Raw genomic sequence first — 17469 nt, 5'->3', positions numbered from 1 at the left:
AATGACGCTTTATGACTACAGTCATAAATATCCATGAAGGCTTATTCATGTTCATGACAGATGTTATGTCATGTTTATGACAGTGTCATGTCAGTCTTATTCACCCCCCTTCAAATAAAGTGTTACCATAATTTCTTTGTTGTGACAATGCTTCTAGGTAACAAATCTTACGTTTTTGGAAAGCCTGTTCATCTCCCTTTCAATTGTGCTACATTTGTAGGCAAAATTCATTTGTAGAATATAGTGGGGGATATAAGTATTTAATACACAGCTGACTTTTGAAATTACTTACAAAGAATGGATAGGTTTGCAATTTAATAATAATAATTAGCATTTTACTGCATGAAATAAGTATTTGATGTAACTTAATATGGTTTTCAGAAACCTTTGTTCCTGTAGTTGTTGACCAGGTTACACATGCTGGCTGCAGTAGTTATTTTCACCACTCCTTCATACAGATCTCCAGGTTTTGGGGCCACTCCAGGAAACTGAAATGCTCCTAAGAACCATTCCTTAGTTCCCTTGGTGGTGTGTTTTGGGTCACTGTCATCGTAGAAGACCCGGCTATGACCCATCTTCAATGCTGTTACTGAAGTTGTTGTCCCAAAATCTTGCGATGCCATCCCATCCATCCATCCATCCATCCATCCTTATCTCAGTAAGTTCAATATCCAGCTAATGACCGGATTATTTGACTCAGGCATGTTGAAGCAGAGACACATCAAACAGTAGCAGGACACCGGCCCTTAAGGAGTGGATTTGACGATCAATAATCTATAGTTTTGGTTCCTTGGATAAGCTTTTTGGTCTTACCTGTGGTGTGGAGAGGTTAGAGTCTGAGTATGTGGATAGGTGTCTTTTTATACAGGTACTAAGCTCAAACAGGTGCAATAGATACAAGTTGGACAAAACTACTTGTTAAAGACAAACTAACAAGTTCATTCTTCCTGGTAGGAAGGGAGTCAAATACTTATTTAATGTGATAAAATGCTGCTAATTAATTAGTTTAAAATCATACGATGTGATTTTCTGGATTTCTTTTACATTCTGTCTCTCACAGTTGAGTTGTACCTCCCATGATAATTGCAGACTTCTCCACCCTTTGTAAGTAAACCGACGCTGAATTAAATATTTCCCCCACTGTATGAAAAACTTCCCAAATTCCCTATGCAAATGTGAAAGTGTTGTTTTTGGTTTCATACCTGAATTGGGTGTTTAACGCTTATAGAAATTAACTAATTGTCAATTTAACAACTAACTAATCCCAACTAACTTAAAAAAATAAAAATTTAACAAACATGAACCTCAGTAATGCCTGTCAGAAGTGTCTCAAAGTTTGAACAAAGAATGGAAAAAAAAAACAAATCAACAGGTATGAGGCTTTAGAAATCTGAATTTTTTTTTGGTGAACGTTTACTTAGGTCTTGGTCACTTTTAGCTTCAGCATCCAGAACCTACTAATCAGGATTTATGCAAAACAAGGACACAGAGAGCTATCTATTGCAGGTAGGGTATTAACTACTTATTTTGACAGAATCCCAGTTTACAAATCCTGACCCTATCCCTTTAAGCCAAAATCAGCCCATTAGCACAGACGAGGAGGAAAGTGGGCTGGATTTTATTTTAATTATCACCAGCTTTTTTTCTCTAGTCTCTAATTACGCAGGAGATCAGTTTGAACATTTTTATAGGTAGTTAAGGACCTCTAAGTATTTCCTTGCAGGTTGGGCTCATGCTGAGATCCCGCCATCTAGATGACGAGTGAGACTGGAGTTTACAGTAAATCTTTGCCCATCCATTTCAGCCGCAGCTGTCTTGGCAGGAACTCAGTGCTGTTTTAGGATGCAGGATGTATATTTCAGTTGCAGCGGGTGAAAAATGGCTCTTGATTTGAGCCGTCAACATCTCCCACAAAAAGAAATCTGCCCACTCTTCTTCCCTCTCACACTTAAGGGGAGTCCTGCTCAGTGTGAGATGATCTAATGCATTTGAATTCAGTGAGAACGAGGCTGCGCTATGAGGCTGCAGTCACTGATAATTTATTTATAAAACTGAGTGTGACAGTAAACCGACCAGAGGGAATAATGTCAGCGCATATCTAAATGCATGCAGAAATGACTGCCGCTACACAAATGGAGAAATCTTCTCAAACATAGATCTGTGTTTGTGTCTGTGCAGCAGCGTTACATAAGTCAGCAGTGCAGGTTTTATGCTGCATTGACAGTACAACTGAATCAAATCCTTTACTCTCAGAGAGTATTGTGCTCGTGTGAGAGCATTGATACATATCTGAGCAGACGGACAGGAAGCAGTAAGCTGCTTAGCCCTGCGCTGACTCAGTATCCAAGCTACTTCTCTGTTCCCTATAAGAGCGAAGCTTCAATCAACATTTCTTACCTAGACTTAGCCAGCTGGAAAAAATTCTGTTTATTACTTAAATAGACTTCACCTCAGATCCCAGACCAGCAAAATCAACTAAGAAGTCATGGAAAGTTAACGGCGCTAATGAAGAGAACTGTGTGTCACCGAGAAGGCATTTACTTTCTGACTGAAACAATATGTCAGTGTTTTAAAGGTGTAACATTGACATTTAATCAGTGTTTAAAACTGCCAATAAACCAAATAGCGTTTCATTATATTAAAAGAAACATTCTATACAACTGTCTACGTGAATTTGATTTCTTTATCTCTGCAGCTGCTGTCAAAATTTCAATGACCCACAACCCTTCAGCGGCTATGATTGGTTCTACAGGTGCATTGCTCAGCTAATCCAATTTCTGCCCAGCTTCCAGTTACGTGGCACGTATTCATGGTGCTGTCAAAGGGAGATACCTGCTCAGAATGAAAGGACTACTATTCTGTGTTTTTGCCATCATGATGCTCACACCTGCTCAAGGTAAGCCGGCTTCTTCCCAAAGTCTGGAGGTGTTTCTGCTGCCCTCAGAGGGGCCTCGGCATTGTTGCATGGGGGCGTTTTCAGCAGCAAGGCAGGACCTAGTTGTCTAAGAAGTGTTAAATCCAACAGCCTGTTCTGTGGGAAGCTTTTACAAACGACTGTAGGGATTACATAACAGTCCAACAACTGGATGTCGAAGTTAAAAACATCTTTCATTGTTAATTGAAAAAAATGTTCAATTAACAACTTACGTTAAGTCTGCAGACTAACTTGCATTTGTGTTTGCTTATGATTAAATTGAAAATTAATATTATGATCAATAAAATGTCAGAAAAAGCAAAACATCCACAAGATAAGTAATTTTTATTTTCATGTCTGCAATAATTGCTCCAGAATCAAAACTCATTACCTTCATTATCTAGGGTGCCAAATCTCCTTATGATCATCTTCAGTTTGGAAATGTTGCTTTTCAATATTAAATAAATGAGAAAAGCTCATCATTAAAGCTTTTCTTCAAATCATTTCTAATGAAAAAAAAATCAGAAATTGATTTACAAAAGTGTTTGTGGTTCATTTGTGCATAATTTAGCAAAATCTCTTTCATATAAAAATTGTAGACAGAATATTAAAAATATCTGAAAACAGATTTGCAAAACAGTTAATCTAAACAATTTATTGGATTTACTGTTGCTCTGCTGTTTTGCAGGATCAGATAAATAAAAATGCAACAAAAACAAAATTAGACCGTGCACATGAAAAAAACAAAATGTGCCCTTCCCTCCGACTGAACACATCTTCATTCGTGTTTAGTCTGTTGGGTTAACTGAGCTAACACTAACGAGATCAGAGCAGATAAGGATTGCGAGTCTTTGAAATACAACAGCTCACACATCTGAAGGCCCTCAAGAAGAGATTAACTAAATCTAAAACTACCTGTGTACTAATGTGCTGTCCACTAACTACATTAATAGAGGTAGTAAACAAAGACAATTAAGTGGTTTTATTAAATAAAACACTTTCAATGAAGTAACCTGAGGAGGAATAACTGAGGTAGGACTTGCTTATTTTATTTTACAGACAAACTTTCTGTTTATGCCATCTGCTTACTCCATTACCTTCTTGCTAGAAAAAAAACTTGACCAACTAAGGCAAGGTATCCACTTAAAGAAACACGTTCCCCCGTTCCAGACTGCTGCAGAATAAACAAAACATTTCTGAGATGTTTAGGTGCTAAACAGAATGTGTTGCAATATGGACTAGTTTGGTTTTATGTCCTCTTACAACCCTGCAACACATCCAGAACCACTTCAGTAAGGTGACAACCACGCTTGATGCCTTTCTACTGAAACCTTCATTTAGGATTCCTACATATGTTTCCATCCTAAAATTCAAAACTTTTCCCTTCTCAGATTTCCTAGGGGAATTTTTTTTCTGCCGTTTTTCTAGGGTCCAGGGCCTTTCAGTACAAAATACCCACCTTGAAATGTTTAACTAGTCATCGAGTAAGTTCCACTAATCATGAGACAACAAAGCTGAAACGAGTTTGTATTTTAGGAGTGTAGTATAGGGTGGTTTAACTGCTTTTTTCTAGCATCTGGACTAATATAAACTGGCTCTGTTAAACCAGCCTAGTATGCACAATAAGATCCTGACATAAATGCAGGTTCTTTAAAGCACATTTTGTGAAGTTTCGTACTTTTACTTTGTTTGTAAAAATGCCTAAAATAGCCCTGCTTTTAGTGTTTGGCATTTTAACCAGCTTCAGTTTCAAACTGAATTTGAAGTTTTCTATAGTTCAAAAAGTGGAGAGAGATAGTTTTTAAATGTTTGAGAGTACATCCTGTTAGTGAGTCAAAGTACTGACAAATTATAGACACAAACAATCATTTAAGTACAATTCAACAACAACAACAAAAATTTCATGATTAAAAAAGTCTGGAAAGTCATTTTTCTACCCTGAACAGAGGGTTCAACTGTGTCAGAATCCTCAGTATGAAGTCACATTCACATTTTTCAGCTGAAAAAAATACATATTTTCTTGCCTTTAAAATCAAATGCAATTGAAAAACACATAAACCTAATGCAGGATCATCATTGCGACTCATTGTGCTCAGGAGAGGAAGAGGAGCAGCTGCTGGAGCTAGAGGGACTGGAACCAGAGGAATCATACCTGGAGTGTTTCCGCTGCGATCTGGGCTTCTGGGACGTCTGCTACACGACAGAAACCAACTGCAGCCGCGGGGAGCTCTGCTACACGGGCCGAGGGAAGGCAGGTGTGCGTCTATCCATCTGAAGGCACAAAGAAACATGTAAAAGTTAGATTCATAAAGTTTGAATCATATATGGATTACTCTGACTGCACTTTACCTCATCTCCTAGCTGATTCTCTGGAAATAAAGACGCTGGGCTGTGCGAAGGCCGAGGAGTGTAACGTGAAGACGACGGTGGCGCTTTTTTTAAATAATACAATCTTTGTTATGACCAAATCCTGCTGTGACACCCCTTTCTGCAACTCTGCACAAACATTACCCATATACACAGTTTTTCATATCACTTTGGCCAGTATAACCATCACTCACATCACTAAAGTCTTGGTTGGATAAAAAAAATTAAAAATTATTCAGTTTTGTTGTTGAAAAAACACAATTTATGCTACTTCAAGCAAAGACACAGCCAGATTTGCAAAATGTTTTTACTGAGTAATCAATAAGTAAACACTAGATATATGTAACACAAACCATGTACCATTTATACAGTAATTCCTTCACAAAATAAACAATGTGCTTGAACTGTTTTTTTTTTTACATCAATATTGTTATTAACATAAAACTCTGTAAACATCCACCGTGTTTGGAGGTGATTCTCTGTTTTTCCCAAGAAAAGCAAACACCAAACATTTTCTCACTGAACACGGAGCAGAGAAACGCAGAAAGGTGTTTGCAGCACTTCTAGAGCCTAGCTGCGGTTCAGGAGCTCTCCAGCAGAGGGCAGAAGCTCATCTTTCATGAAGCTCTGCAGATCCACATCTTTGTCCTCCAGGTCAAGACTCAAAAACTTCTGCACCACAGATTGGCATCTGTTGACCACATGCACTTTTTTTGTGTGTGTCTCAGATAAAGTTTCTCAGTTCATTTTACATTAAATAAAGTTCAACAAACCTCTTGGCCTGCTCGTCTGATGATGCTTTGTCAATGCGTTTGATGGGTTTTCCTGTTCGGTAATGTTCAGATGCCTTAGACAGAAAACACAGTCCGTCTGTGAGCCTGCCTTTGTGTGAGGGAGGGAGTGTGTGTGTTTGCATTTCCTGACCTCCATGGCTCTGTGTACAAGGCATGTTGGCAGGCCTGCCAGTGCAGCAATGTTGGCAGCGTAACTGGATTGGCAAATCCCTTCCTTCAGCTGGTACAAAAACACCAACTCATCTCTGTCTACGGCTGTTTCTAAAGTCTAAAGCACAAAAGCAGAAACTAGTTTGAAGTTTTACTATTCAACTATTCGGTCAGATGTTTTTTTTACATCTTAAAATGACAATATTACAATGAAATGCTGCAGTAGAAGCATTTGTTTATGCTTTGTTGGTTGTTTTTTCACCCTACCAGAAAAGACAGCATGCCAGTGGTTGGTAGCAGGCCTAACTGCATCAGACTGTGGAAGTTTGTAGCCAACAGGACGTGAGGAACATCCACCGGAGGCTTTTTCAGCCAAAAAGAGACAGATGCAGCGAGTAGAGACAGTCCATCAACCTGAAGGAGAACATTAATGCTACTGTGCAGCTATTGGAAAAACAGCTCTGTTGTAATTCAATCAAAGCACTTCACATAAACTGCAAACAGCATGTTTATTGACCTGCTGTCAGAAAATCAATTAACAAGACATTCCTGCCAATAAGCCTGGAGAGACAACATATCTTTCCTTTCTTTTAGTTTAAACAACAGTCTGTTGGAAAAACAATGTACTGGTAACTAAATACTAAAAACAGACAATCCCTCCTGATACAGTGTTTTCTGTTACAGATTTAACAATGGAAACATTTACTTTCATGCTTTCCTATTTGATTCTCTGATCATGTCAACATATACCAGCATGCATCTTCTAATAGAAATAAAGCAGTAGCAGCAGCAAAGCTTTATGTCTATCAAGTAAATTCATCTGAAATGCCGTTCCTTCACTGATGCCCCCTTCAGGCTGGATTTACAGACATTGAATTGTTCTGGGAAAACAACAAGCTGATAACACAGGTTCTTATTTATCAGGAGACATTTGTTCATATATGTCCCTGTGATGTGACATATGCAACAGAAAAAACATGCAACATCCTTAATCAACATCTTTAAGTGTAATCTACCAGAGGTGTGAGTGATAGTTTAACTATACACTAATGTACTGATATACACTGATCAGACTCAAAATTCTGTTATTTTTGCATTTCCACAACATTCTGGATGTCTGAAAACATAACATTTGCCTTATTGAGTTTTATTATCATATTTATGCATAATAATAATATTACTGAAGTTGGCTTCAGCTTAAAATATTCTGTGAAAGGTTTTTCTTATATATTTCAAGGGGCATAAATGAACTCTTTGCATGTAAACTCTGCATTTGACCAGTTGGATTGGCCTAGATGCGCTAAATTGAAATAAACTTCAGTCAACAAAATGCTTAAGCTCAGAGAAAGTGGTGCAGATATTATGATGATGAAGAGAGAGCGAGAAAAATTACAACCAATATGGTCAGCACAACAATCAATAATAGGAAATACATTATTTGTCCTGCTGCTCTAACATAAATTATTAAACAGTCAATGCTTTATTTCTTCTACAATGGTATTATTTTGTTAATGGGTTTTTGTCAGAGGAAATTGCATGGATTTAAGCACCAATCACAGAGATATTTATTTGTGTAGACTGAAGCATTTGCTGCTGTTCTCATCGAGTCTGGTTCTGCTTTATGTTGAAGTCATTGGATTTCTTGCACTGAGCGCTGCAACAATTTTCTTCTTACTGTGTTGGTGCCCTTTCCAAACTCATCGATGAGCACCAATGAGCTGCCAGTACTGCTGTTAAGAGCCAGGGCCATCTGGAGAAAAAGAGCAACACATTAAAGGAAAACCGCTGTTTCTCTTTGTTCTTTGTAAACGCAAAGAACAAAGAACTTTGCTCTAGCTGTAGAAAGAACAACCTGGCTTTATTAAAAACATGTAACAGGTGAAGACTGGGAGCAAATGCACCAGTTTAAATTGTACAAGTCCACATATGGAACCACATGCTGGTGGTTAACGGTGTGTCTGTGACATACCTGGTTGAGATCTATCATAAAGGTGCTGAGGCCCACAGACACAGACTCTCTGCTCTGCATGCGAGTGAAGATCCCGTCCACCAGACCTACCTCTGCCTCTTTAGCCGGCACGTCTGAGCCAATCAGAGCCATGAACACAATCAGACCCACCTGGAAATATGAAACGGCAGGAAGCAGTGACTGCAAGGTCACATGTAGACAAGCGTGCTGAAAATGTCACATCAGGTTTTTCATGAAAAATCTCAGACTCTGAAAACTAGAGTGTAAAATGAAAACAAAATACTTGTTGCTGCTAATTAGGTTAGAGGGCAATTATTTTATTCATATTGGCTTGGATCCTCCTCCTTAATAAATGAAATCATTTGAAAACTGTTTTTTGTATTTAATTTATTTGATAACTTCAGGTGTGACAAGAAAACAAAATACAAAGTGAGTCAAACACTTTTTCCCGACACTATTCAATCAAAAAGTAGGCCGGTGACTACATCTTACCATGCAAATGAAAAGTGCTTTGGTTTATATTTACATTAATTTATGTATTTTATCAATAACTAAACCAAGTTAAAAATCTTACATCAGCAGATATTGCTGGTAGATTATCTGAAATGATCCTAACTTTAGGACTACAAGTAAAACAGTCTCGCATGTAGAAGTTTCATTTAGTAATGCAGTATATAAAATATCTAAATTGGTAAGTTAAATGAAAAACAAGACGAAATTTTTCCTAAAATTTCCCAGTTTTAATATATTGGAGAGCATACTAAGTCATTTACTCAGCCACTTATAAAAACAAAGAATTAAGAAAGGAGCAGACCAATATAAAATAATTAATCACAGTTTTAATTGCACCTTACTGACATCTTCATGCTTGTTTTTGGCCAGGACAAGATGCTTCTACCTGTTTCAGGAAGATGCTCTTGCCAGATGAGTTTGGACCAGTGATGACCTTGATTCTGCCCTCTGATTCAGAGCTCTGGAAGGAGTTGGCCACAAACACCGGAGAACACAGCTCCAGCAGCGGGTGTCTGGAAAATCAATACGAAGCACAGGAAGAATATCTGGGACCGTCCTGCAAATTAGTCACCATAAGAGTGAGTCGGTACCTTCCCTGAGTTATTGCTATTGTTCTATGTCTGGCAAGCTTGGGTGAGGAGTAGCTGTACTCCTGGGAGGCACTGCTCATCGCCATTAGGCAGTCCAGCTCAGCCAGGAGATCCAGAACCTAGACATTTACTACAGTATTTTAGGTTTAGCAGAGACAAAAAAAAAAGCAGCTATACTTTTTTCAACCACTGCACACAACAATATTATGGACTGAGAAAGAAGAAGCAGATTAAGCTGTAATAGTGGCACATAACATGTTTGACAACACTGAAGGACAAATTCACAAAGCTATTTGTGGACACTAATTCTGTAAAAAGTGGAGTTTGTATGTTCCTCTAATTCTCAAGAAATGCAAAGAAAGATGTCCTCTTGACTGTATCGTCTCTATGCATGTAGTTGAGGAAAAGTCTGCCTATTTTCATGTCTATCCCAGAGCAAAATGCCTTTGTCTGAAATACTAGAGCTGTTTGCAGCTGAGTGTAAAGAAAAACTAGCTACTACAAGCTGGTGGGAGGTTAGACGCAGGTGGAGAGAAAAAGAAAAATGTGACCTTCTGCACTGGCAGCTTTACAAAAAAACGGGGCATAGATGTCACAGTAACTAAAATAAGTGTTTAAAGTTGTTTTTAAAATCCTGTTTTTTGTTATTGTAAAATTCACAATACAGAACCTCATGCAGATGCATGCAGATTATCAAACATGAAGCTTAAATAAACTCAGATGAGGCCTGGAATAATATATATGTACAAATAAAAGGATGTACTTCTTGTCGAGGAAGCAAAATGTGATCAGCAGATATTGTGGAATAATCTTACAATCTGATAAATGCAATCTATCCTTTTAACTATTGAATGAAGAAGTTGAGGGGATAAATTCTTCCCCTGACTTTAAAGATCTGCAGTGCTGCATTAAAAGCATCCAAGGCAATTCGAACCAGATTCTTCCCCGATAGAGTCAGATGAGAAGAGCCTCATCAGGTCAACATCTGGAGCTTTCAGCGATCATTTCTACACCTACTGTGTTTTTATCGCTGACCTGAGAACAACTGTGAGCTGATACACAGCAGGCGCAAATTGCTTGCAGCTGCTTTCACTTGTTTGCACGCAGTTACTGCAATCTGTGATTTAAATCCAAGGCAGAAATAAAGCAGCTCGCACATACAAAACATTTGTAAATATTTATCAGTCTGAGTAAGTGTTTTTATTTCCCAAATTCCCCTAAAGAGTGTTCCATTATTTACAGGAATGTTTCTAGAATCCCTATAATAAACGTATTGCTTCTATTACATTAATCTCAAATTTGCCTAATAGTTGACACACAGACTATCCATTAACAATAATGCATCAGCTGAACTTAAGCCTCCCCTTAAAAATAACATTTGCAATGATCCGTTAAGAAACACATATTACAACTTCTAAAAGGTCTCCAGGTCTGTTTTTGTTATAAAGTGAACAATTTAATTAGATGAAAGCATTAATCAACAAAGTCCACCCACACGCACTAAAAGCTTTACACTCATGCCAACAACAGTTGTATCACAGTGGGAGTCATTTTGAAAACACTGCAACCTGCTGTTCTGAATGACGCCCACCAACCTGATACAGAGAATTGCTCTTTTCCAGGACGGCACTCTGCAACTGTGTCATCACTGCAGTCTCCATGTCTGAGAAACAAGATATTTACTCTTAGCTGAACAGAAACCAGAAAACTGTCTGGTGAGGGAAATTAAAAGACCTCTAATGTCACAGTGCAGGTCTCCCAGGAGGCTGTCCAGCTCTCTGGTTCTTTGACTACGGTAGTGCAGCCGGTCGTCTGAGAGGAACTGGCTCATCGAAGCATGCGACGCGTAAAATACAATGTTGACAAGTGAGTTAATGTAGAAACCTAACCGGACATTTTGTCACCCCGTTGAGACCACACAGACACACCATGAACTCAAGACCCTCCATTTCAAAATCCTCTTTTTCCACCATGCTGGGTAGTCGAGGCACAGAGAGCAGAAATCCAATCTGGAAGGAGAATTTTACCTTGTTGTATTATCAGTTTTCATAATTAGAACAATATGATGAGGTTATAGCTGCCTGAGGTGACAAAAAAATCTAAATATGTGGAAGTATCTGACCAGGGGGAGGTAAATGACACAGCAGGAGGAAATTCGAGAGTCCAGATGTTCAAGCTCTCTTCTGGCAACGTCAGTCAGGAAGTCAGACAGCCCCATCATCCTCCTTTTCTCTGAAAAAAGTAGAGCCAAGACAGAAGCACATAAAGATCCATCTCATGAGAGCTGAATGGGTGAATCTGTGCACGTACTCTCATCAATGGCAGGATCAACGTTGGGTTTGACAGTGAAGCGGTTCTCTTCTAAGCTGGCATCAAAATCCACCTACAAAAATATCACTACACTCATTAACATCAATTCTGTCCAGCTTGCAATAACAAAATTTATAAGATCTCAATGAAAGTATAACATTTTATGAGTAACAATGGAGAATGGACGCAATTTAAGAGGAAAAACTCACAACTCTGTTTATGAGAGCGGCGACATAGTGAAGATCCTCAGAGAGTTTCTCACTGATCTCCCGAAACAGCTGAATAGATTGAGGGAGGTGCCGCATTGAGTCCCTGATGCACACTGCACTGAATACCGTCTGACATCCAGACAGAAACATATCAATGTGTTTTAAATGCCACGTCAAACAATAAAGACACATAAAGCTACAGAATAGAGTGGTTCCAACCTTGTAGAGAGACTGCCAGTCAGTGACTTTGGTGCTGGAGAGAGTCATGCGACGCAGAACACCCTAACATGTACAGGCATCCATGAAAACTTCCTTTTCTTTTAAGGATATCTTATTATATACAATGCTTTACAAAATTATACACAACTCTTCAACCATTTTCACAACTTTTCACGTAACAACCACAAATGTTTGTAAAAGTTCAGTTGGTATGAATACTGTATCAATACCGAGAGGCATTTAAAGTGGACAGATCCAAAGTTAGTTACTGGTATGTTTCTGATGTTCCGTAACGAGGCCTGCAGGGTGTTCAGGACGTCCGAGTTTCGAGGCGAAGTAAAGAAACGGATCACTTCCTGTCTTCTGTATAGCACTGCAAGGTCTCGTGTAGGTCGAAGAAACCACTGACTGTCAGACAAAAGCGAAAAAAATAGTATTTCTTCACTCTGAAATATACCAAACAAAAATATTTACTTGTTCGTAATTTTGAAGATAATCATGATACCTGAATTTGTTTTATTTTGTCACTGAACATATCATTTCTCACCGTAGCAATTTGGATCCAAATTTGCTCTTACATCGGTTCAATATTCCTGTAGTGCACACAAACAAAAATTTATTTATAAAAACTGTTTTAAATAAGAGGAAATGACATCAGAAAAGTTCTACCATCTGAGACGCTTACCATAGAGACTTAGTCCTTCCTTTTCACCTGACTGCAGTTTGTAGACTGATGGGTGCAGATCCGACTTAAAGATCTGAAGTACACTAGTACAGAAAAAAACACACCGTCATATACAAAGCTAAGCATAATTAAACTGATTTACCGTTCTACTCATTAAAGTAGAAAGCATTTATTTTACTTTATTTAATTGAGCTTGTAGTGAATAGAAAAAAACGATAAAGCAGAAAGTATTGCAATCAAATACACTTAGAAACAATTAAATTGACTTACTTTAAAAATAGCTGTTTTTAATGTAAAGTTCTGCATGTTTACCAGTCCATGCTGCATCTCTCTGTTTAAATAACCTGATTTAAATGATGAATAATTTGTCATTACCATGTCAGAAACTAATTGTTCACTAACTTCAATTACGTGTGTTTCTGTCAGATAAACATGGAGACTACAGAACACTAAAGGAATGAATAAAAGATTGTTTCTAAAGCTTTGAATGATTTCAAAGGTACATTTTGAATACTTGCCTGTAGGTGTCCCGGTCAATGTAAACCACTTCTTTACTATAATGAGAGAAAAACCAGACAAAAATGTTGACCTTCTTTTATTTTAATTAACCATTTAGTCTTGAAAATATATGACTTTAATAAAAAGTATCAGAGATTTTTTTTCTTAATCAAATGTTATAATCACTCAGAAATTTCTTGGAATGACAGACAAGCAACACAAAAGGGTTTAGAACCACAATGAATGAAAACATAGTGTAATATAAAATCTTCTGAAGTAATTTAAATTTACATTGAATTATGAATGAGATTTCCAAATATTTTATTTAATGTATTTCTATAGTTTATCAAAATTCTAAAACACCAGGAGAGATTAACTGATATACGTACATGGGTTAAGCAAACTGGTACATAATGTCTTGTTACAGGAAGAAAATGGAAGTAAATTGAGATAAAACGCAGAAACATGTTGTCGAAGGGGCAGCTGACTTGAAGTTCCAAGAAACCTTTTACAGGGCCTCATAATGGAAAATAAACAGACACCTTAAGGTGCCTGAGAGTGTCTAACTGCATGTTTGTGTGTCTCACAGTGTGTAGGCATGAAACTGCAGGATTGGGACTCCAACAGCGCTGTCTTCCAGTTCTACTCCCACTCTCCTCCTGTCCAGACATTTCAGGAGAGCTCCCACTGCCCTAAGCTTTCCAACAGGAGAACAGACCCTTTCAAATGCTAGAACATGACTGATTCATAACTTGGCTATAAGGACAGGGTAACATATAGAGATCTGGCTCACCATCAAGGGTGAGTCAAAGGTGATACAGGAGGAAAGATAAGACATTTTGTCCCTCTCTGAAATGCAAGCTGGGAGGAAAGGCAGATGAGCGGAAAGAAGCCTCTGCTTACCGACCTCCAGACCTGCAACATTTAAAAACATGATGAGCAATTTTATGTTTATTTTTTGGAAAATATTATGCTTTTTTTCTTACAAATCTTTAGAATGAAAATTTAAGAGGAGGTATGGAGTTTGTGATTGTGTATGTTGTTGGTTTTTTTTTACCAAAGTCAACATATGGATAAGTAACCACCTCGGGTTTATAGTGTGGGTCAGAACCTGAAATCCAAAGCATGAGTTTAGAACAATCCTGATTTACTGACTAGTTTCACCTAGGCCTGCAGGCCTAGGAAAGCTGCAGGCTTTCCTAGGCCTGCAGCTTAGGAAAGCCCAGCATCCCAGATTAGGGAAGCTGGAAAAACAGGCCACAACCGCTTCCACAATCAGTCTTCCTCTTATCACATTTGCCAGATACAGTGTCAAACATCTCTAATCTCAGTAAGTTCCCTTGACACAGAAACAACTCATCCAACATTGCATTCAAACAAAAATACTTAACATTTTTGTTTTTCACTTGTTATCTGATATTAGTGCTGTTTTTTCAGAGCTCACCAAGTTGCTTCAAATATTGGGTCAAGCAGCGTTCCTGCTTTGCACTGGTTAGGATTACATGGGGCCTGACCTCCTGAATGACTTAACAACAGGAAAGAGAGATGTGTTGGAGTTTAATAGGAGATGAAATGTAAGACGCTGCTTAAAAGATGAAACTGTAACCTAATTTGTAAAAGTATTTTTTGTAAGAAAGATCTGTTCTTTACCTCTGGATAACAGGTGGAGCTCATAGTTATCAGGAGAATCCACCATATAATGTAAAGACGAGTCTCCACTGTCGTAGAAACAAAGGCCCAACTGTCCCCGCTGCACTAAAACACTCAATAAAACCTAGAAATAAAAATTTAAATATCACTGAGTTTATTCTGATGCTTTAAGAATCAATGCCTCTCTTAGTAAATAGGTTCATCTTACTGCTGCTGTGTCATCTTCCTCCTCTTCATCAATATTGCTGCCAGGGTCCCTGAAACCTAAGGCTCCTCTTGGATCCTCAAGGGCGGCTGCCATTAGTCTGTTAAGAAAGAGCTGAATTAAGCTGATATAGTATGACTCTAAATGCTCCTTTTAAGCATTTAGAGTACAACTACCACATTTGTGGATTACTTTGTGTTGGTCATTTAAGTAAAATCTAAGGAAGAGAGGTTAAGATGAAAAGCAAATTACTGGGATGTTTCTGATGTTCAGCTAGGAGGTTTGCGGCGTGTTCAGGACGTCCAAGTTTTGAGTTAAAAAGAAAAGACAATCACTTTCTGACCCCTGTAGCAACAAGTCACAGAATACCTATGACAAGACAACAGCATGAAACGTTACACTAAAATAATAAAGATGAATAAACTCTATAAATACTCAACTTAAGCTGTGTATCCAAACATATTTTTGATAACTGCCCCCCTCTTTGTGTTGTAATTATCTAATTGATTGATGCCTTAGCTACTGAATTATTTTTCATTATTTACATAATTTTTAAAAATTGTATAATATGTTTCAATAGTAGGTCATAGGAATACGTTAAAAATATTAATTATATCCCTACATTATGAGTGCAGGTCTTATTTGTGCAGGTGCAACCCCAAACGACACCCCACCACTACTGCATTAACCGAACGCCGCTCTGGATAAATGATGCCACTGTGAGGCCCTTTATTTAGTTCAGGTTCAGTAAAAAGTCTGGACTAGATTTGATCAGCTGTAGTTCTGAACCGTAAAGTACCTAAAATTGCCAAACCTGAACTGAATTACTGTGACGTTTGAGATTTGTAAAACATTTAATCTGACTGAAATTATTATTCTATTATATGACTCCACTCTTTGAAAATACAAAGAGTATTTTCAATACAAAGAGTATACAAATACCCTTTACCCAACCACTATCTATGAACGAGAGGCAGACGTTGACGACTTTAATTAGCAAGTAAGCTAGCTCGTCTGAGCTAGGTCACAAATGTTGTTTCTATCTTCACAAAGTCAAACCGTGTTTATTTACATACCTACTTCAGTCTTATCTCCTGAATGAAAATAACTTTAAACTTTTCCACACGCCTCTTAAACCAGTTATGTTATTTCGAAGAAAGTTTTTATTTGTGGTCAAAATCCGAATATTCAGTGCGCCTTTTCTCTCGCGAGCCTTTTTGCTCATTTTGTTGCTGTGGCAACAACGCCCTCCCCATCCCCGTCTAAAAAATATTTAATGCCTCTGACAGCAGTTGGTGTTTCTGTTTTTTAATAAATTTACAAAAGATTCATATGAACTTAAAGTATTTTGAGACTGTTATTTATATTAATTACGGTTTTAGTCAACCCATGCTGTTTAGGTGAACGTTTTTGCATCAATGCGCGGTCTAAAATGGTCTAAAAAGGACAGATAAAGACATAGAAGGTGAATTTCACTCTCTGTTCTCCCATTTCGAAGCTTTTATTCTCTTTGCACAATATTTTAACACATAAAAAATATCCAGACTATGTCCGATAAGTGAAATCTGCAAATCATTTAGTATAACAATAGCGGTTCTGACACAGTTCATCAAATACTGGTGGAATAATAATTTCTCCAGTAAGTATTACCTAAAACAAACAGTGACATAGAAATTACATGTCAGCATCAATACACATGCATGTGTATGGCAGAAATTGGTAGATAAGTTCCAAATAAGATTTTGAACTTGAGGTTGTATTAACATTTTGGAATGGCCCAGTCAAAGTTCAAACTTGAACTGGAATTTGAACCTGTGGGAAGAGGATGTGGTGGCCAGCAGTAATAAGAAGTAACAGGAAGTACTAATTACTTGTAATGCCAATGAAAATTTTTCATTGATTATGGAAATCGTAAATAATTTTCGACATGTAATTGTTTTAATTAAAATGTAAACATTGTTTGTTTTGTTTTTTTCAAAACCGATACTCCCTTTACATTGTTTTATTGCCTTTTGAGACATACTCGTCTTATTTCACATCAGAAATGCACTTGTTGGTGGAAAGAAAACAATATGAAATTTAATTCTACCAGTTGTGGATAATTTTGGGCTTAACTTAATTTAAAACTGTGAATTCAATGACATTTAGGAAAGAATAATACATTAAGAAAACCAGAACTTTTCAGTTTTAATCATTTCAATAGCGTGAGCAAAAAAATATGCTGTAAAAATAAACTTGCACTCATCGTTGGATGTTTCTTACAACTCGTAAAAGTTGCATTTTCTGGATCACAACTTGAGATCGCATTTGTCTCAGTTTTCTAACTATTAAAATCAATTTCAACAATTTAAGAATATCGTTTTCAGCATGACCATTTTTAAGCTTAGTGTTACATT

The 17469-nt window shown here is 37.5% G+C and overlaps 2 protein-coding genes across 7 annotated transcripts; one reads left to right on the top strand and one right to left on the bottom strand.

The window, feature by feature from the left end:
• Positions 1–55: 55 nt before the first annotated feature.
• LOC108167030 (sperm acrosome membrane-associated protein 4-like) lies at positions 56–5690 on the top strand. The gene is made up of 3 exons (XM_017309538.1): positions 56–2896; positions 5011–5169; positions 5276–5690. Exons 1-3 carry the CDS (start codon positions 2842–2844, stop codon positions 5497–5499), a joined length of 438 nt encoding a protein of 145 aa, XP_017165027.1. The 5' UTR covers positions 56–2841; the 3' UTR covers positions 5500–5690.
• msh5 (mutS homolog 5) lies at positions 5575–17468 on the bottom strand. 6 transcript variants are annotated; one of them, XM_017309529.1, is made up of 27 exons: positions 16150–17468; positions 15326–15442; positions 15077–15173; positions 14869–14992; positions 14663–14743; positions 14276–14329; positions 14012–14133; positions 13806–13915; positions 13239–13274; positions 12721–12803; positions 12583–12628; positions 12266–12443; positions 12036–12098; positions 11817–11945; positions 11608–11680; positions 11420–11529; positions 11226–11306; positions 11032–11119; positions 10893–10960; positions 9298–9416; positions 9093–9219; positions 8195–8344; positions 7901–7975; positions 6493–6639; positions 6206–6343; positions 6055–6128; positions 5575–5972 (listed from the first exon to the last, which is right to left on the bottom strand). In XM_017309529.1, the coding sequence occupies exons 3-27, from the start codon at positions 15167–15169 to the stop codon at positions 5852–5854; spliced, it is 2490 nt and encodes an 829-aa protein (XP_017165018.1). In that variant the 5' UTR covers positions 15170–15173; positions 15326–15442; positions 16150–17468; the 3' UTR covers positions 5575–5851. The 6 variants fall into 6 exon arrangements, with proteins under 6 accessions (XP_017165018.1, XP_008430898.1, XP_017165019.1 ...); XM_008432676.2 differs by having other exon boundaries at positions 12305–12443; XM_017309530.1 differs by having other exon boundaries at positions 16154–17468.
• Between the last annotated feature and the right edge of the window lies 1 nt (position 17469).

Source organism: Poecilia reticulata, linkage group LG16 (assembly GCF_000633615.1).
Source record: "Poecilia reticulata strain Guanapo linkage group LG16, Guppy_female_1.0+MT, whole genome shotgun sequence".
Lineage (NCBI taxonomy): Eukaryota > Metazoa > Chordata > Actinopteri > Cyprinodontiformes > Poeciliidae > Poecilia > Poecilia reticulata.
This window is presented reverse-complemented; position numbering and strand designations above follow the sequence as displayed.